The following is a 22,307-nucleotide window of genomic DNA, read 5'->3' as shown; positions in this document are numbered from 1 at the left end:
AGGGATAATATTGTTCTATTCTTTGAATTATGCCTATCCAAGTAGACAGATTGGACTGTATTTTAACATTTTATCCAAAAAGCAATACTTCCTGAGCACTATATTGGGATGTCAGTTTTAATTTTTATGCTCAAGCCCTGAGTGGGACATGAACCTTGTGGTTTGCAGATGAGAGTGCGACTGACAGAGCCACAGCTGACATTCACTGATGATTCTAAGATCTCATTCCAAGCCCTGCTCACTTTAATTCAAATTGGCAGATTAGCTGGAATGTGAATTTTTCTGCTGCCACTGAACACTCAACATTATAGAGTCCTAGAATGGTTACAACACACAAAGATTTTTTGGCCTATATTTCTCCATTAGCTTTATGCAATTTAGCAAGTCCCAGTCCTCAGCTCTATTGTTATAACCTTGAAGATGGTCTCTCTTCAAGTGATATCAAAATCTCTTCTGAAAACCAGAACTGAATGTGTCTTTACTACCTCTTCAGGTTGTACATCCCACATCCTAAACTCCTTTTTCAAATAAAATATGTATTTAAAAAGAAATCTTACCTTTATTTTGCATTTGGTACTTCTGCCAATCATCTTAAAACTATGTTCATTGGATCCCAGCTTTCTCACCATTTCTTGTGTAACTTGATGACCGACTCAGGGCTAGTGCCCAAGGAGAGCAATTGCGATGTGACCACAGCAGCTTGACCGCTCTACGATAGCACTCATCACGTTTAAAACACAAAGTCTCATATATTAAATCATTGACAAACTGCCCTGCCACCTTCAGTGATTCGAGCATGTTACACCCAGGTCCCTCTGGTCCTGCACCCTCTTTAAAATTGTACATTTCATCTGTTGCTTCTCTGGCAATTCCACAGCTGTATCCTCTAGAGGTGTATGACTCTCCTCTTCACATTTCCTAATCCTTACAGGTTATGTGTCATATGAAAATATTGATGACATACCAATCGAAGTTATTAATATATATCTAGAAAGAGCAGTGTTCCTCCCAACAATCCCCAAGACTTTTCAAAAATGTAGGAGTTTAGGCTGTGGAGTGCACATCCTGAATGGGTCACAGGGACAGATTCAGTTGTGGATTTCAGAGGGGAATTGAATGGATACCTAAAGAGAGAATATTTTCAGGGCTGTAGCAAAAGAGTGAGAAGTGGGACTTGCTTGCATACCACAATCTATATGTTCAGCAGCTTGAAAAACAACTGTTCACTGCCATCATTTTTTTCCTGTAACTCAGCTGACACTATATCCATGTTGCCACAATCATGTTTGTTCCATGGGCTTTAACTTTGCAGAAAAATGATGATTATGCAGTCCTTCATTGAGCATTGTTGCCAATAATGACAACTATTTAGGCTATTTTATCACACATTCCATATACCCGGATTTTTCACCATGGGGAGAAATAGTCTGGACATTCATGTGTACTTTTCAAAGCTATTTGATCTCGTCCTTGCTCTGGAATTCAAAAAGTTTGTATGTGCTGGATTCCAGTGTAAAGAAGAAAATTAATGTTTACCAACATTATACAGAAAAGAATAATGATCATAATGTCGTCAGACATGCAAATATATACATTATAACTGCATACTTCAGTACAAGGTTCTGCTGTACTTTTGTATTGTGAAGTATTAAGGTCTTTTTGGTAGGTTTTCCACCAATGGAGTTTATGGTCTTATGATTTATTCGCAACAGTGTGCTGTGATTTTGTGGCTGCAGGAAAGGTTCATAAAATTGCTAAAAAGATAACTTGAAGGAGTAAACACTCAGTTAAATGCCATATTGAATATTAACAGCAAGGATGTGCAGGATATTGCATCTGCAACACGTTATGGCAGAATTAAGATCCATACATATAATCTCTCCTACTGTTGAGTACCTAACATGAGCTGTGTTTTCCAAATGCATCTCCTTGTGGGCTGGCTTTATGAAAGACATCTGCTGAAATTTGCTTTCCTAGACTCTGTGGTCAATTTTGTGGGACACAGTTAAGCAAAAATAACTTGAAATGAGATAAAGAAAGAAAGGCTTGCATTTATACAGCACCTTTCTCAAACTCAAGACATCTCAAGACACTTGGCAATCATTGAAGTGCTTTTGATTGATAGTCACCCACTATCAAGAGAAAATAATAATTGCTCTGTTACTGGCAGCTTGCTGAGAACGGTTTGTGGAAGATCTGAACATGAACTATAAAACTGCAATCTATCAAACCTCCCCGCACCCCTCCCCCCTCCCCCACCCTCCATTGTCTTGCACAATGTAATACATTTTTAAAAATTGTATACCATTTTGATTGCCTCACTTGGACTATTAAATAGAAAGAAATCACTAAGTTGCATGGATAATCCTGCCTTTTTATTTTCATTATGTTTTGCATGAAAATAACGAAAAAGATTGCTATTCTGCAAAGTTCTAACCCGGGGATTTTTTTTTTCTCTTTTATAGTCTTGTCATCCTTTTGCTTGCAAAAACTTGACGCTGATCATGAAACAGTTGTGAAGATTTCCAGTGCAGGACAATGTAGGTGACGTTTTTCCTGGATCTAAGATGACATTTTGAGCATATGGCATTTAGAAAGTTCTCAAAATTGCAAGTACAATTCTGTGCACAATTATAAAGAGCAGGTAGACAATGTGTGACGCATTCTTAGGATTTCTGAAAACAGTTTCAAGACAAGTGATCTTCAAGTTAAACATTAAGTTGTTTCATATTATAGTCAAAAATCCTAATTATACATTTGACACATCATCCTACTTCTACTACTTAGATAAATATATATCCAAGACAGAATAATTTAGAATACTTTCACAGGTAAAATCTGATTGTGTAGAATTAAGTCTGGGAAGCTGATGTATTTATTTCATTTCATAACAGATTTACTTGCCTAAAATGAAAAGATTACATTGATTTTCCTTCCTTTTAATTTTATATCTCTCCCCAATTTTTACTTTTCTAAATTCAAACTGATTGTTACTATTTTTGCTTCTGTTCACTTGTGACAATAGCTTAATTTATTATTACTTCCTGAAAAATAATATTATTGTTTAGTATTTTTAAAAATTCCATTGATGAAGGTACAGAAATAACTTTGTGTTGAAGTAATGATGAATTTAATGTGTGCTGTTATTAACATACAAATCATCCAGGTCTTGTGGAAATGCCAGTTCACTCTACTAAACCTGAGTTTCAATAAATTGTTGTATTTGTGCATTAAGTACCACTTTGAACATGCGACAGAAAGTTAAGGCTGATAGTTAATAAGCATATTTATGTGAAGTTACAACTGACACAGGATTAAAATAAAATCACAGTTTAAGGTACCTTATTTTACTGAGAAGGAAGGAGAACCTATTTTTCCTTCTCCCCATTTCTTTTTTCTTTTGGTCATTGTCATTGCAATTTCCTCCAATCAAAATGATTGGGTGATCAAATTTACTGGATTGAGTAAGGAAACAATTGGTATCTGTGTTGTTTCTTATGATCTAGTTGTTGCCCTGATTCAAACTAGAATATTAATGTGTATATTTACATTAGTAATGATACATGTTTCTGTAATGCCACTGAAGTTCTCTTGTTCAGAAAGGAAACAATCAGAACTATGAAACCTCATTCCTAGAAGTAGTAAATAAAATAAGATCTTCCTGACTTTCTCTTTCCCTCTCAATTCAATCAATCATTCTTTTCCTCTCTTCCTCTGCTTTACTTGACTCTACTGTCCCCTTTTTCTCTGTTTCTTTCTCAAGTATTAGATCTTGGTAGGTTAAGGAGACTGACTGTTGGACGTGTATTTCAAAAAGGAGTCTGATGTCTAATGCCCTCCGCACGTCACTGTCGGCTCACATTTACAGTGACTTGCAGCATGGATCAATGGTGAGCTGAAGGGTGAAGCAAAATGTCTCACTTCAAAGGGGCTTGGTGCACGATGCATTGCTCCAGCAAATTCTAGGTGACTGTAAGTGACAATGGAGAGGAACATCTGAAACCATTACCATTGTATGGAGTGGCTATCTTGGTTCATTAGTTTGAGTTAGGGCAGCAACTAGATCATAAGAAACAACACAGATAATCCAGTAAATTTGATCACCCAACCATTTTGTTTGGAGAAAATTGCAATGACATTGACCCAAAGAAATAAGAAATGGGGAGAAGGAAAAGTAGGTTCTCCTTCCCTCTCAGCAAAATATGGTACCTTAAGCTGTGAATATATTTTAACCCTGTGATTACATTTTATATTTATCAAATTGCTTAGCTCCATACATAACCATCAGGCTTAGCTTGAAAGAGTCAGATAAAACAAACCATCTATGTGCTGACAGAGAATGCAGCCTCTGGGCCATGTTGAAGGCATACATAACTCACTTGGGTCGTGCTATATTGGTACCATCCCCAAATCCCTGAGGTTTGAGGTTTAAAATGCTCTACATGTGCAAATGGCATAACTGAATGTTCATTTTAAAAATTCTGACAAACTAGCTACAGGTATCAACACAAAGGATGGTAGGATCAAAGACAACAAAAGATTGAAAGTTTGCTTTCATTTTTCAAATGTCATATGACGTTTCTGAAAATAAATTGTGCACTTTAGAAATGCTGCACTTCTTTAAAATCTCTGACTTCACCGACATCCTGATTTGCTATTGCACAGTAGTGACGATTGTGGGGAGGGGGATGTTGGAGAAGGTGGCAGGTGTATTCAGACTCTACCCTGACCAGTTTCTGTTAAACAACATCGCTGGATAACTTACCTTTTGATTATTTTGTTGTTTCTCCAAAATAAAAACCCTCCATTGGTAGCATGTTAAGAAATAAAAATCTCACTGTCAGGTATCAGAGCCAATCACCTGCCAGAACATGACACAATGTATTGGAATCTGAGTGCACATCAGTTTTAAAAGTTTGAGTTTTATAGGTCATGTTATTAGAGCTTTTCGAAAGAAAATATTCCTGGAAATTTAAACTGCAGTTTACTGTTTTGAGCTGTGTGTAAGTATCGTCAGTAATTTCAGATTGTACCAAAATAATGTCAATTGTGAACTATCTAAGTCAATTTCTTTCATAGTGATGCAGTGCTCTGCAGCTATTGATTTGTTGTTCCTGCTGGATGGGTCATACAGTATTGGCAAAGGCAGCTTCGAAAGATCCAAACATGTTGCATTCAAACTTTGTGATGCTCTTGATATAAATCCTGACAGGGTAAGTTCAAAGGCTTTCTTTGTCACTACATGTGTGTATAAAATAGTCTCACAGTCATCCAGGACTAGACTTTTGAATGAATGACGTCTATGATCAGTTGATCTATTTTCCATTGCTGGCTATTGAAATGATCAGTCACTATTTGGTAAAAGCTGTCAAAACAAACAGAGGATTCGAAATTCTGATGGAATAGCACTAGAATTGTTAAAGTATTGGTTGGTAACACAATATTCTGATTAACCCAAAACTGTGATTGAATATGGCCGTATCATAGTTAACAACCTGGAAGCAGGCCATTCAGCCCAACAGATTGCTTCAGCTCGACAGGAATTTCTTCTTAACTTATGTCATCTCATCCTAATGGCAAACCATTCCTCTATTGCTCTAATACTCATCTAGCTTGCCCTTAAATCTATCTATACTATTCACTTCAACCAAGTCGAGTAAATTCTAAGTGATGCTGATGATGCTCCTGAATTCCTGATTTATTGATGACTATCTTATATTTTTGCTCCTTAATTTTAGAATGGAAACTTTTCTACGTTCACACTAATGAACCCTTTCATAGCTGACAGACCATTATCATAGTCCTCTCTTTTCTAGAATAAAGAACATCAACTTGTTCAGTTTTCTGAATAGTTGTTGTTATAATGTCTGAGGCACAATTTGGAATTGTCCACTATTTGTCCTCAAAGAGATTTTTTTTAGTTTTAAGTATAAATATCTCTTTGGAATATCACGTTCAATACTAGGAGAGCCTATTGCCCAAGGTAATGTTCTGACTGGGGAGAAAGTGCTTGAGCTGCTAAAACAAAAGGTTTCTTTGCTTGTTGCTGTGCTGTTTTGAAAGTAGTTAGGCTTGCCATTTAAACTGATATCCATATGTTTGAGACAACGGGAAGTGAAATCCGCATTTGATATTTAGATCGGACAGGCAAAAAGGAAAGAGCAGTGGATAATGCTGATAATAAGGAGATGATCAGTACATGTGTGAAAGTGAATCTTGGAATGGAAGAACAAGACATAATCTACTTGGATAGAACTATGATACATGCATGAGCAAGCAAGGAGAAAGGTTATTGACTCAGAGGGTGGTGGTAATCTGGAACTCACTGCCTGTGAGGGTCTAGAAGCAGAAACCCTCATAACATTTAAGGAGTAATTAGATATACTGTTGTGATGCCAAAGCATACAAAGCAACGGACCATCTGTTGGGAAATGGGATTCAAATAGTTTGGTTGTTGTTTTTGACTGGTGTGGACTCAATGGACCAAAGGACACTTTTCTGTGCTACAGGTCTCAATGACTCTAAAATTGTAATTTAAACCAGTTAGCAACACTTACAGGATATTGTGACAGAGAGATGTCAGAGACTGACTAGGCACATATTTCACCGCCTGGCTGTATTCCCTGTCAGAATGGAAATTGACTGGAAACCAACAGATTGGAAGGAGGACAGGGATGGTCATTTAAGTAATTTGAGGAAAATCTAAAAGAATGGGACACCACCAGGTGTAGAGAGAAAGAGATTGAGATGGATCGAAGCCAGTGGTGGAGTCTTGCTGCCTATTATCCTGCACAAAACTGCAGGAACTAAGTCCAAGTCCTTTAGATTCTACAGTTCTTTAAATGTGAAGCTTTAAGATAAAATACAACATTAATGAAGAAAACGTTAGAATCAGTACCCAACGTAAAAGTAAGAAAATTCAATCTGTTTATATCCGCAAAAGAATTGGCCCAAATGTAGTTTTCTAAATATAAATAAGTTGCCCGTGACGTTGCTTGGCACCAGATCTAAGCATCTAGAAATTGTTTTTTGTTGCACTTTATCAATGGGTCCAGCAGCAAACACGAATTGCTACATCAAAACTGATGAGTAATTGGGTGATGTGAAAGTGGACACATTTCATTAGGATGTGACCAATACAACTGGGGATATCAGTGGCTGCAGGAAAGGCAGTGCACTGTTTGAAAAGAAAACAAAAATTGATCAGTGATGTCTTTGGCACTGGACCGACCAGAGAAAGATTGGCGTGAAATGCAGAGTTGTAGAGAACCACGGCAGAGAAATAAGCCCTTTGGCCCATCGCATCCAGGCCAGTCAAAAACAATCCCCTAACTGTTTTAATCCCAGCTGCGGCTGCTCCTGTGACTGCACATTCATGCAGTGAAAAAAAACATTGTTGTTCCCAAAAAACAGTACTTATCACCTTCTGTTTTTTTTATGGTTGTCCCCTTATGAACCATTTACCTGCTATGCACAAGAAAAGGTAAATCTAGTTAATTGGAAAGCATGTTTAAAATAATAGAATGTTTGACTTAGCAGCTACATCTGTACATTGTTAGTATTTACACTTTCACTATTGTCATTAATAACTTTAATGAGGTAAGAGTAACTGATTGAAACTGCTTAAAGACTAATTTTGCCTGAAATCAGAATGGCCTTACAAATGGAATAACAAAATGTGGATAGTTGAAACTGAATGAATTCAACAAAGCTTTAAAGTTGATACATACAGTATTAGGACTTAATGACCTGCTTTAAATCTTTGGTCCATTGAGTAAATTTTAAATTAGGTCTTTGTAATTGACTCCTACAAAAACTGCAATTATTTGAGGTTATTTGCTCAATATAATTGGCTTCCATGCCAGTTGTGGACAATATAAGAGGTGGAAATTAATTTTCTTGGTGCGCAGTGATGGTACACCAGTCTCCGGGCCAGAATACCTAGGTTTAAGTCTAACCTGCCTTAGAGGTATGTCAAAACACATCTGAGGAAGTTGATTAAAAGAACTGACAGTTGGAAATTGGGCAGTGAGCTGCCTGTCTAACTCAGTCAGTAAGGCACGAGACTCTTAATCTCTGGGCTATTGGAGATTTGTGCTGCAGACTGGGTGCTGTTGAAAAAGGGTCTCTTTTCTAAGGGTTGGAAATTGGATGTTTGATATTGTAATTGTCCCTCTGCACTGCATGAACATATCCGCCCAGAATGATCTTAAAGCTCCAAGATTGTAGTGCTAGCGAACAAATCCAATCTCAGGTTTAGTGAAATGTTAAAAAAAGTCACAAGTTAGAAGGAATTAACAACAATTTAAACTGGACTTAAAAACTTGAATGACCATTTGTTTTTAATCAATTTCTGAGGTCAGACTGGTCTTTGTTCTTCTGATTAACTTTTCTCTTAGGAAACGTTTAATTATTGGTGCAAAAATGATAAATAAGATTGCAATATGCCTCATATTCTGTGCTTCTGATATTTGCTTACCCTTGCTATACGGAACAATAAGTGGAAAACCATGTCCCAGAAGTTATCACATTTAGGGATGTTTAATAACTTTTCACAGGGAAGGTTGGAAATAACTCATTTTAGTGTTTTTCTGCAAAATGATTCACAGAAGTTTAAAAAATACTTAGCTGAGAGGTTAATTTACTAAGAAGAACCTATTTTTCCCAAAGACTAATTGATAATCAATTTGTACCTTACCTGGTTAGTAAAAATGCTTCAGGTGCTTAGATGGAAAGTCCAATACAAAATGAAAATCCAAAATAAAAACAGAAGGTACAGGGAATCCTCAGTAGGTTGGGTAGGAGTGGTGAAGAGAGAAGAACTAAATTTTTGCATTGAAGATCTTGGATTGAATGTCCAATGGGTTTTTCACATTTTCTATATTTATGTCAGTTCCCCAGCATCAGAAGTACTCTTCCTTTGTGTTAATCTTCTCCACAGAATGAAGTCTGTTAAATTGTCCAGATAAATCATCAAGTTGCTTTTTTTTCTATTTTTATTTCTATTGGAAAGTCTTCTGACCCCTTGCAGTATGTGACAATGGAGATATTATGAGAGATAGAGGGAGGCAAGGTTTTTGAAACTGAATTACGAGAAGACCAGGTAGGTTTGCTAATGAGATAGCTGGGGGGACTTCTGTTCACACAAAGAGCTTAGAAGTATGCATGTAAGTTCAGCAAGATAACTCATCGATGTAGGCTAATTTGGTGTTTCCAACCTTTTGTATTGTCATGTGTAGGCAAGCTGTAAGCATGCGGTTAATAGAGTGCAGTCCTGTATAGTTTTCTAAAAGTGAAATAAAGCAGCTTATTGCTGTGCGTCAGATGTCGTCTTACCAAATGCTTGATCAGTGTACGTCTAGCAAGAATGAAGAAGCATTTATATGAAAGAGACAAATATTTTGTCAAATCATTAGGGAAATCTATTGTTACATATCTGGTAACATGAATGTAGTGAGTGAAATGAAAGACACACATTTATATAGTGACTTTCACTTCTTAAGTGCAGTTATAGTCAATGAAGTACTGTTGTGGTTCTGTTCGCCGAGCTGGGAATTTGTGTTGCAGACGTTTCCTCCCCTGTCTAGGTGACATCCTCAGTGTTTGGGAGCCTCTTGTGAAGCGCTTCTGTGATCTTTCCTCCGGCATTTGTAGTGGTTTGTATCTGCCGCTTCGGTTGTCAGTTCCAGCTGTCCATTGCAGTGGCCGGTATATTGGGTCCAGGTCGAGGTGCTTATTGATTGAATCTGTGGATGAGTGCCATGCCTCTAGGAATTCCCTGGCTATTCTCTGTTTGGCTTGTCCTACTAAGGATATCTGGTCATGTCGTTTCGTGGCTAGTTGGTGTTCATGGATGCGGATCATTAGCTGTCTTCCTGTTTGTCCTATGTAGTGTTTTGTGCAGTCCTTGCATGGGATTTTGTACACTACATTGGTTTTGCTCATGCTGGGCATTGGATCCTTCGTTCTGGTGAGTTGTTGTCTGAGAGTGGCGGTTGGTTTGTGTGCTGTTACAGGAAGACAGCTAACGATCCGCATCAATGAACACCAACTAGCCACGAAACGACATGACCAGCTATCCTTAGTAGCCACACACTCAGATGACAAGCAACATGGGTTCAACTGGGACAACACTACTATTATAGGACAAGCCAAACAGAGAACAACCAGGGAATTCCTAGAGGCATGGCACTTATCCACAGATTCGATCAATAAGCACATCGACCTGGACCCAATATACCGACCACTGCAGCGGACAGCTGGAACTGACAACCGGAAGCGGCAGATACAAATCACTATAAATGCCGGAGGAAATATCACAGAAGCACTTCACAGGAGGCTCCCAAGCACTGAGGATGTCACCTAGACAGGGGACGAAACGTCTGCAACACAAATTCCCAGCTCGGCGAACAGAACCACAACAACAAGCACCCGAGTTACAAATCTTCGCACAAACTTTGACCAATGAAGTACTTTTGAAATATAGTCACTATTGCAATGCAGGGAATACAACAGTCAAGTTGTATAAATCAGACTCCCACAAATAGCAACATGATAGTGGCCATAAACTCTATATGTTATAGTGATGTTGATTTGAGTGTTAACCAATGGGTAGTATGTTCAACTCCCATTAAAATAAAACACCAAGTCTACTTAAGGGAATGAATAACAAAGTTGAACTCAAGAAGCTTTCTATGCCAAACTGGGCACGGAGCTATTCAGGATCAGTATGCACGTGCCTTGTAGCTGTAACCTGTAATTATCTTCTGATATTCACTGTAGTTCCACTTTAACTCAGATAAAATGGCAGAAAATTCAGGTGTGGGTCATGGTCTTCATGGTTTCTCATAGAAGTAAGTCACAGAAACAAAGAGGTCAGTTGGGAAATGATGCTGACATCAAATCTTTTAATAAACTAAAGCTAAATAGAAATTCTGTTTTTTAAGAGGTACTTCAGAATATTAACTTCTAACCCCTCCAATTATGGTATCAAACAGATTAATTCTGCACTTAGTAAGGTTACACTGTAAGGGTTAGATTTGGACTTCTGAAGAAGGATAGCAGGTGTTTCTGAGGATGTCTCACTGTCTGGGCATATTACAAGCATATATGTGAAAAATACAGACTTGCTCTGATCCAAACAAATTATTGTAGTATTCCAAAATATGTTATTCCAGTAACCTTAATCTAATGTAATATTTTAAAGCATGTCAAATAAATCATCAATCTGTGTACCATTGCATACGGATATAACAGATGCTGGCTACACTGACCCTGACTATACCAGGAATTAATTGCTAAACATTTTCTTAGTCTAAGGAATTTGCAGGAGTTCCTGTATATCAGATTTCGCACCAAAATAGATTTAATGATATAAACAAAAACCAATGATGTATAAGCATCCCAGGATTAAAGCAAACATAATGTCAGGGGAGAAGCCATGTCTTAAGTTCAGTTTCTTCAGGTAAGATAGTATTTATTTAGAATGGCATAAAAGGAACTACACCCAAACCATCCTCTTTTCAGTTAGTGATGGAACAGTATATATTCCAGTATTTTCCTTAAACACATGGACCTTGTTTTTTAAAAAATCCTTCATGTATGTCAGTTTCATTGACAAAGCCAGCATTTGTTGCTTATCCCCGTTTGTCCTTCAGAAGGTGGTGGGGTTCTGCCTTCTTGAACTGCTGTAGTCACTCTTGTATAGGAACATTTGCATTGCTTAAGGAGGGAATTTATTCCAGATTTTTAACCCAGGCAATGATGAAATTTCAGCTCAAAGCTGAGGGTGGGAGAGGGAGAGACAAGGGTGTGCTGCGAGGTTAGCAAAGGGTATAGAGATTTATAAAAATGTATTGAAAATAAGTGGTTAAGAAGTGAAGCAGGCTTTGTTCAAGTAGTTGTTATCCATCTCTCCTCCGACTTGTCTGCTTATACCCTGCTCTTCTATTTTTAACCTGGCTTTCTTCTTATTATGAAAATAGTTTTGAGCAAAAGAATGAAATGCCTTTCCAATATGTGAATGGCCCATGGCCATGATAGCATTCTGGCATGGGTAGTGTATGCTTCAGCTTTTAAAAAGATAACCAGTAACCACCGCTGAAATATTCAATAGGTTTTCCTATATGCTCTGGAAATCTTCACATTATTTCTTTGAGACGTCACTGAGCTTTGCAAATTAATTTCTTGAAGCACCGTTTCTATTCTATTCATGGGATGTCACATGATATGAAATGTTGGCTTGTACCAACTGGAAAATAGCATTAGGAGTTTTCAATAAAATACATCTTCCATTCTGAAACTGTCGCTTTAATATGCAGAAGTTCCCCCTGTCCAATTTCTCCTGTTATGAAATATTGTAAAATAAGAAGAAATTGAATTGGCTTTGGATAAAAGATTTCCCTTGAAGAGGCATACCCATTCGCAGTGTACCATTAACTGACATGCACCTTATAGTTCTTTCTTCATTCTGATGGTGGACTCCTTAAGCTTATGGATATAGATGAACTCAAGCAAAAGGGTCACAGCCACACCTTGAAGTAAGTGCATCTTGGAAAGTGTTATAATCCCTTAGCTACATTTTGCTTACTCAGAGTTGGGTCTACAGATCTGATACCTGTGGGAGATTATACTCTCCTCACAGAACATGCTTCATGCTTGACCTTAGGCCCATGTACATCTGCCATTTCAGCAGGGTTCCTTTTCAATTACTATGTTTTGGATTTCAGAAAAACATGTTTTAGCATCCACCATATACTTAATGTGTCTGTTTCGCAAAGACAAAGTTGCCTCCCCTTCTAGTAAGTGCACGTCAGTGTTCATTATTTGTCCATTAGTTATTTGATCATAGAATAGCAACAATGCTGATCATTGCATCTTTCACAAGCAATGCCCTTAGTATAGTGAAGTTCAGTTCATATGAAAAGGTATGGGTAAATATAAAGGTTAATTCTTTCACTCATTTGGAACTAAGCAGTTTTTTTCTTTGCAGGTCAGAGTTGGTGTAATCCAGTACAGTTCATTCCCAAAATTTGAGTTTTACCTGAATTCCTATCTAACAAGGGAAGAAGTAAAGGAACAGCTTAAAAGAATTATATTTAGGTTTGTTACCTTTTTTCCAAAAGTACATTTATTTGATGCATATTTAAGGATTATTAACAATATCTGCAATCAAAATCTTTAAAGTGCAAAGATATTAATTATTTAATGAATTGAAAATGCTGGAATTACTGTACTCCACTTTCAATGCCTCTATACTTGCTTAAAAACTGATGACATGTCTAATGTAATCCAGTTGTGAAGAATGGTTGCCATCTGAACTTTTCACTGCATTTCTCTCTCCACAGACGCTGTCAGACTTGTTGAGTATTTCTATTATGGTCTATCTCTAATTAAGGTTTTCAGCATCCAAATTAATTAGCTTTTATATTATTTATCAAGCTGCTTTGTGAGAACAAAGAAACATATCTACGAACATACAAGGAGCAGGAATAGGTCACTTGACCTCTCCAGCCTTCTTCACCATTCAATTAGGTCACAGTTAATCTGATCACTCCATGTCCCCGCCTACCTCCAATAACCTTTTATCCTTCTTATGTATTTGCATCCTTCTTTAAATAAGGGGCAGTACTCCAGACATGGTCTCACCAGTGTCCTGTAGAACTGAATCATAACCTCCCTACTTTTGTATTCAGTTCCTTTTGCAAGAAATGATAATGTTCTTTTTTAAATTAATTGCTGTAATTGTACACAAACCAATTGTGATTGATGCAGATCCCTCTGCATCTTGCATCTATACAATCCTTTACCATTTAAAAAGTTTGCCAGATCTTTGGCCACTCATTTAACCTATCTTCATACCTTTATAGCTTCTTTACATTCTTTTATTTTCCTATCTATCTTTGTTTCATCAGCAAATTTAACAAGCATGCTTTTGGTTCCTTAAGCCATTTATGTAATCTGTAACCAGTCGACACCCCAGCACAGATACTTGTGTCAACTCATTAGATACATCTTGTAAATTAGACAAAAACCCACTTAAACCCGAATGTCTATTTCTTGTTAGCGAGCTGATCTTCAATTCAAGACAAGACAATGTATTACCCCTTGTACTGTGACCTTTAATTTTCCACAATAACCTTTGATGAGGTCTGGTATTGAAGAGCTTGTATATCCCTGCTTGTGCACTGTATTGTGCAATGAAGAGTAAAACTGATAATTTGTTTACTTTCTTAATGGTGAGCAATATTAATAGTTTGACATAGATTTCAATGGTGTTTTGATTTGTTTTGATCCTTTATTGCATAAAAATATTAAAAAAACTAAAAATACTTCTGATCTTCTTTTACATTGAAATATTTGTTGGAATCCCAATGCGTTGCTCTATAGTACCTGATATAAGCCTCTGAATGTAATCCTTAACCTCATGTTAGCAGAGGTCAAGAGTTCAAAAACCCTGCAGCCTAGCCTGCTGTTATAGATGAGTCGCACGAACTAACCTCTGTTTCTGATGACACTGGAGTATCCCATTTAGGGGAAGGCTCAATTTATTAGTATGGTTTTACCAGTTGGTTGGCACAAATGCCTGTTCATCACCTTCTGGGATAGAGGACTAAGAGAGCTCAACAGATCCTTTGGAGTTGCCACGTTTCAAGTTTGATATTAATAGTTTGATCAAAACTTTCCAGATTTCTTGGGTCTCACTGGCCATTACCCTGGAGCAGAAACTCTGATGGGCTCCACTGTTGTCCTGAATTACATTGCAAGTCGTATACTTCTTACCATCCAGACCACGGCATCAGTTCGAAGTTGGAGCTAAGGAAAATCCAAAATTCACAATCCCTTGTCTAATATCCTGGGTCATGTTTACAGCTGGTGGACATTCACCAGGAATTTTCCTCTGGGGAGGGGGTGCGAGGAAATAGGCATTATTTTAAACCACCAGCAGCAAACCACTTTGTAACTGGTTAAAGCATCAGGAGTTGTGAATTTTGATTCTACAATAGATGTGGAATATGGCATTCCCATTTTTAATGAATAAATATTAGTGCAAATTTCCAGAAAATGATCAGTTCATTTTTGTGCACTCATAAATGAACCACTGGGATCATTCTTTTGCAAAGATAATCCTTTGCCTTCCCGTTAAAGCATAGAAGGTAATCAGTTAGATGGCATGGAATCAAAGCATTTATAAAAAGACTTCTTAAATCCATTCTAGTACTTTTAGACAATGTTATCTACTTTACTATTTAATTAAGAACAGATTTTTGGCTGATTTAAACAAATGAAGTGAACATTCTGAGCCATATTGTTATGAAGTTGAAGGCGTGTACTGTACCTTTAAGAGAGAGAGAGAGAGAATGCTGTTCTGAAATGAGAGGTTACAAGCTCCTATATATATGACTAGATGGCAGTCCCAGAGTGTACTGGAAAATTGAAAATATGTAATATTTGGCTGTGAAATGACAATAATTCAAATTTAACCAATCAGTTTAAATTATGCCCCAGGATACTAAAACCCAATCAAGTTTGAATTTATTGTTTTGCCAACATCGAACCAATAAGACAATCCGATGTTGGCAGGTATTGGAATGGGGATATTTTTGAGAATTGTTCAGAGAGCAACTGCCCTAGAGCCAGAGAGCTAACTGACAATGTAACATGTTGCTCTCGAAGATATTAGAAAACACTCTCTATCAAAGGTACCTTTTCACGTGAAACATACTCACAGTAAAAATAAAGAAGATGACCCAGGGAGATCCTCAATTGGAAGAGTGAAGATACAGAAGAAGACAGAGACTATGTGGTTTTGATGTAACTTTAACAAGTGTCTTATTGGAACAGCATATTGTTATAGAGTTGGAGGCAGATAGTAAGCAGTTAAGAGAAAGTGGGGCTTAAGTTGTAAGTAGTTGCTTTTTAATATTCACTTTTAGAGTTTGAAAATAAATTGATGTTATTTTCTTCAAATAGTAGAATTTGGGAGTTCTCTTGTCACTCATATTTTAACAAGATTGCAAGGCAAGGCGAGCTTTTCTGGGTGTTTGATTTAATTAACAGAGGGGTTCACCTCTGTTTTGTAACAATATATGGCTTCTCTTAAAGTCTGAGAAAAATAATTTGAATACTTGCTGAGGAAGTGGAATGTGAGTTTTCAGTACTGGATAAGCGTCAGTTACCTTTGGTAATCCCATTGAATTCACAGTTTACACTGTAATTGCAGTTAGAAATGAGCAAATTATTTGTTATACTAATAGTTTCCTTATTATTACTGTACTTCATGATAAATGCAAAACTTACCAGATCAAGAATATTAAAATATTCCTTGCATTATTAACCACTAGTTTCATTAATCTTGTTGTTTCATTAACACAGAGGTGGAAGTACACAGACACCCCTGGCTTTGAAGTACATTCTGCATAAAGGTTTTACTGGTTCAAGAAACTCGTCTGTTCCTCGAATTCTTGTCATTCTTACCGATGGCAGATCTCAGGGTAATGTAGAACAGGCAGCAACTCAACTGAAAGAAAGTGGAATAATTGTCTTTGCTGTTGGAGTCAAATTTCCAAGGTGAGGAACTTCCTTCAGTTCTGTGTGGAGTATTATGAATAATTAACTGTAAGAATGTGATTGATGTTTTGATTTTCTTAGCAGAGTTCACCTTTTAGCTCTTTAGATTATTGTAATGGTACAACCTATTCCTCATGGGCTTTAGATTTTTTTTAGATGACGTTGGAGTCAAACTCCATTCCTTTCATCTTTTGAAAGGAATGCTAAAGCTAAACATAATGCTAAAGCTAAACATACTAAACATAAAAACTCCCTGCCAAGTAACTTAGTGAAGATAGTGTGACAAATACCAGGGTGATTACACATGGAAGAATGCTGCACTTCCTCACACTGTTTCTCAGTTGTGCTGGTAGATGAACGACTGTGCTGAAACTGTAGCCATATGGGTATATGAGATAAAAATGTAATTGACATACGAGATATGAGATAAATGAGATAAAAAAAGGTCATTGTAGAACGTGGGATGGGTTCTTCGAATAATAACCTTACATTGAGATTCTTCCGGTCTCCCACAGGTAACGAATTTTGCTTGTAGGCTAACCACTTTTCATCCAGTAATTAAGCAGTCAGGCTTATTTATGACCATGATTTAATTGCCTTGTATTTTTATTTGAAGAAGAAATATTATTCAGTGGTTCAGTGGTTAAACCATGAATGAGCTCTTGTGGATGCTTCTTGGATCTTTGAGGCCAGGAGATTTTTCTGCTCACTTCGACATTTTAGTCACTAGAAGAATATTTGGGTTATAATTACAATCATATTTGTGTATCTATGCAATCATACATGTTTTAGTCTGTAAATAAAAAAAACACGTATTGATCACTGGTTTCAGAGGTTGAGTCAAGTAACTTAAATAACCAATTTAACAAGAAGGACCATGATGCAAGTTACATTTTGTTTCTAAATCATGGCATCACGTCTAAGCATTTTCCATTACTTTGTTTGAAAATGGATTTGCTTGTCAAATAATCCAGGAAAGTGACCATAGCACACATATGTTAATGTTGATCTTCCGGCAGATGGGATGAGCTTTACACACTGGCTAGTAAACCCACTGAAAGCCACGTCCTATTCGCAGAGCATTTTGATGATGCGGTCAATGGTCTCTACAGCACACTCACCAGCTCTGATGTCTGCTCTGCTATTCCTCCAGGTAATCTGCAAACAGTTTTAACATAACATATATCTATATCATCTAGTCAGTCAATTTACAGTCATATAATCATACAGATTCGTAGCAGAAGTAGACCATTTAACCCCTTGAACATGCTGCACCATTTAGTAATGACAGGGAAAGGCGACTGTCTAGCAGTATTATCACTAGATGGTTAATCCAGAGACCCAGGTAATGCTCTGGGGACTTTGGTTCGAATCCCACCATGGTAGGGAATTTGAATCCAATAAAAATCTGGAATTAAGAATTTATTGATGACCATTGTTGATTGTCGGAAAAGCACATCTGATTCATTAATGCCCTTTAGGGAAGGAAACTGCCATCCTTTCCTCTCCAGCTTACATGCGACTCAAACCCAGAGCAATGTGGTTGACTCTTAACTTTCCTCTGGGCAATGAGGTAATATTAAATGCTGGCCTGGTCTGCGAAGCCCTCATCCTGGAAATGAATACATTGTAAAAATCTACTTGTGCCCTCAAATCCACATTGCTACCTCCCTACAATAACCTTTGAATCCCTTGTTAGTCATAGAGATGTACAGCATGGAAAAGAACCCTTCAGTCCAACTTGACCATACCGACCAGATATCCTAAATTAATCTAGACCCATTTTCCAGCACTTGGTCCATATCCCTCTAAACCCTTCCTATTCATATACCCATCCTGATGCCTTTTAAATTATATGCCATCCTGATAGCTTGTAATTGTACCAGCCTCCACTGTTTCCTCGGTAACATGTTCCATCCATGCGTCACCCTCTGCATGAAAAGGTTTCCCCTTAGGTCCCTTTTGAATCTTTCCTGTCAAACCTATGCCCTCTAGTTTTGGACTCACCTGCCTGGGGAAAAGACTGTCTATTTATCCTGTCCATGCCCCTCATGATTTTATAAACCTCCCTTCAACCTCCGAAGCTCCAGGGAAAACAGCCCCAGCCTGTTCAGCCTTCCCGAGAGCTCAAGCCCTCCCACCCTGGCAACATCCTTGTAAATCTTTTCTGAACCCTTTCAAGTTTCACAACATTCTTCCGATAGGAACGAGACCAGAATTGCATACAATATTCCAAAAGTGGCTGAGCCAATGTCCTGTACAGCCGCAACATGACTCACAACTCCTGTACTCAATGCTCTGACCAATAAAGGAAAGCACACAAACACTTTCTTCACTATCCTATCTCCCTGCAATTCTACTTTCAAGGTACTATGAACCTGCACTCTCAAATATCTTTTTGTTCAGCAACACTTCCTAGGACCATAACATTAAGTGTATAAGTCCTGCCCTGACTTGCTTTTCCAATATGCAGCATCTCATATTTATCTAAATTAAACCATATCTGTCACTTCTTGGCCCATTGGTCCATCTGATCAAGATCCCATTGTACTCTGAAGTAACCTTCTTTGCTCTTTAGTATACCTCCAGTTTTGATGTCATCTGCAAACTTACTAACATTACATCGTATGTTCACATCCAAATCACTTATTTACAGTAAATGATGAAAAGCAATGGACCCAGGACCTTGTGACATACTGCTGGTCACTGACCTCCAGTCTGAAAAGCAACCCTGCACCACCACCCTCTGTCTTCTATCTTCGAGCCAGTTCTGTATCCAAATGGCTTGTAAACCCTGTATACCATGTGATCTAACTTTGCCAACTATTCAACAATAAAGAACCTTGTCAAATGCCTTACATGTCCATATAGATCACATCAACTACTCTGCCCTCATCAATCCTCTTTATCACTTCTTTGAAAAACTCAATCAAGTTAGTAAGACACAATTTTCCATGCACAAAGCCATGTTTATCCCTAATCAGTCCTTGTCTTTCCAAATACCAATAAATCCTGTCCCTCAGGATTCCCTCCAACAACGTGCCCACCACCGATGTCAGGCCTACCAGTCTATAGTTCCCTGACTTTTCCTTACCACCATTCTTGAATAGTGGCACCATGTTAGCCATCTCCAGTCTTCCAGCACCTCGCCTATGGCTATTGATGATATAATTATCTCAGGAAGGGGCTCAGCAAACAGTTCCCTAGCTTCGCACGTGTTCTCGGGAACACTTAATCAGGTCCCTAGGATTTATCCACCTTCATGCATTTTAAGACATCCAGCAACACCACCTCTGTAGTAAGGACATTTTTCAAGATGTCACTACTTATTTCCGTGTTCTTTATCTTCTATATCCTTCTCCACAGTAAACACTGATGCAAAGTACTCATAGAATCTCTTTGGATTCTCCTTAACACTAGTTGCCAAAACTATCTAATATTTCCTTTTTGCCGTCCTGATTTGCCTCTTACTGCCTTAATCCTCTTCTAGGAATTCACTTGATTTCTGCTGTCTACTTCTGACATATACTTCCATCTCATTCTTGATCAAAACCTCAATTTCTTTGGTTATACAGCACCCCCTACAACGACCAGCCTTGCCCTTCACCCTAACAAGAACAAGACTCGTATTATCACATTTTCAAAGGCTTCCCATTTTTCAGCTGTCCCTTTATCCGCAAACCTCCAAGAATCAATCTACTTCCATGTTAAAAGTATTCATGGATCCTGCTTCCAAATCTGTTTTCTCTTTGGAGAAGAGAGCTCCAAAGATTCTCAACCATCCAAGAGAAAAGAATGCTCCTCATTCCTGTCATAGGTGAAAGACCCCTTATTTTTAAATTGTAAGTCCTTGTCCTGGTCCCAGATCTTGTATGTGTTTGTGAGATCACCTCTCGTTCTTCTAGATGCCAATGGATACCCACCCAGCCTGACCAACCTTTCTTCAGAAAATAACCCATCCCATCCTAAACACTAGTTAGGTAGGTAAATCTTCTCCGAACTGCTTCTAATAAGCTGTCTTCCTTCCTTCAATAAGGAGACCAACCCTGCACACAATACTCCAGATGTGGCCTCACCAACATTTTAAACAACTGAGGAAAAGCTTATCTACTTGTATATTCCATTCCCCTTGAAATAAATAACAACATTTCACTTCCTTTTCCAATCACTTGCTGTGCCTGCACACTAACTTCATCTACCAAGGCATTCAGATCTCTCTGCAGTTTCTCTCCTCTTAATATGTGGCTTTTCTTTGCTTCCTGTCAAAGCAGACAAATTCAGATTTGCCCATATTATTGTCCATTTGCCAATTTTTGCTCACTCACATAACCCAATCTTATCCCTTTACAAACTCCTTATGTCCTCTTCAAACATGTCTTTATATCATTAGCAAATTTAACAATAAACATTCAGTCTCTTGATACAAATGGTTGATTATTTACAACCATATAAATCATTTTAGGGCCTAGGTGTAATTTTCAGCTTGCAGTGAGTGGAACTCTGCAAATGAGCAAGCCTCCAATTGTTGCTAACTTTGTGGGACCAGGAGGAGCACAAATATAATTCTGTGTAATACCATAATCTTCCCACCACTGCCATCTGCTCAGTTGTTTATCCCCAGGATTGTCTCCTTCCAGTCCCTTTAACTGTAAATTGAATCTGCTGAGCAGCTGTTGGATTTCTAACTTATTTCAATTAACATGCAACCTAACAACTCCCATTGAAGACTTGTTGCTGATTGATCAAATTAACAAAATGAACCATGAAAAAGGTTTAGACTTCTCTCTGGTGCCATTGGGCAGGTGTGTGATCATTTCAACCATCCCCTGCCCACGAGACACTATAATTGAGAATAATTCTATTATGTATTTTAAACCTTTCAACAAATATCAGATACTCACTCTAGGTGACCTTCTTTTCAAATATAAATTCATGTCTAAATAACTCTTCGATTATCCCTAGTGCTATTTTGGAAAATAATATCATACCTGGACTATTTTGGAAAGCCAGTTTGTGGAGGATAGAGCAGTTAATCACGTTATACATTTGTCTATTTATTTACAGTTTCAAGTAAACCCCTCCCACCCCAACAACTGCAATATTAGTATATGCTTACTTTTAGGAACATGACTGAATTCTATGTTAATAACCAACAAATGGGCATAATTAAACATAATTTTACACAATTAACAATTCCAAATATGATATTTGAATGAATGCCAATTTGGACCAGGTGGACTAAGTAAAATAAAAGGAAAACCTGGGTGTGTAGATGTAGGTTTACTCGCTGAGCTGGAAGGTTCATTTCCAGACATTTCATCACTCTACCTTCAGCGGGCCTCTGGGCAAAGCACTGCTGATAATTCTTGCTTTATATGTTTGGGTTCTTTGGGTTGGTGATGTCATTTCCTGTTCTTTTTCTCAGGGGGTGGTAGATGGGGTCTAACTCGATTTTGTTTGTTGATAGAGTTCCAGTTACCACCCCCTCAGAGAAAGGAAATGACGTCACCACAGGAAATGACATCACCAACCCAAAGAAACCCAAGCATATAAATAGAAAGCAGGAATTATCAGCAGTGCTTCGTCCAGAGGCCCACTGAAGATGTTACCTAGTAGGGTGATGAAATGTCTGGAAATGAGTCTTCAAGCTCAGCGAGCAAACCTACATCGAGAACCTCAACCTGAGCTACAAATCTTCTCAAAACTCGCTAAGACTTGGGTGTGTTTTTCAACAAAGC

General features: G+C 37.8%; 1 protein-coding gene across 2 annotated transcripts in view; it reads left to right on the top strand.

Moving 5' to 3' along the window:
• The window catches only part of vwa2 (von Willebrand factor A domain containing 2), a 70,617-nt gene that overhangs the window by 15,733 nt on the left and 32,577 nt on the right, over window positions 1-22,307 (top strand). For both annotated transcript variants that reach the window (XM_072557368.1, XM_072557369.1), the window contains exons 3-7: window positions 2,466-2,540; window positions 5,080-5,213; window positions 12,992-13,101; window positions 16,375-16,569; window positions 17,589-17,722. In XM_072557368.1, coding sequence (XP_072413469.1) covers window positions 2,466-2,540; window positions 5,080-5,213; window positions 12,992-13,101; window positions 16,375-16,569; window positions 17,589-17,722 — 648 coding nt within the window. The remainder of the gene's footprint in view (window positions 1-2,465; window positions 2,541-5,079; window positions 5,214-12,991; window positions 13,102-16,374; window positions 16,570-17,588; window positions 17,723-22,307) is intronic.

The sequence above is a fragment of the Chiloscyllium punctatum genome, chromosome 38 (assembly GCF_047496795.1).
Source record: "Chiloscyllium punctatum isolate Juve2018m chromosome 38, sChiPun1.3, whole genome shotgun sequence".
NCBI classification, from domain to species: Eukaryota; Metazoa; Chordata; class Chondrichthyes; order Orectolobiformes; family Hemiscylliidae; genus Chiloscyllium; species Chiloscyllium punctatum.
This window is presented reverse-complemented; position numbering and strand designations above follow the sequence as displayed.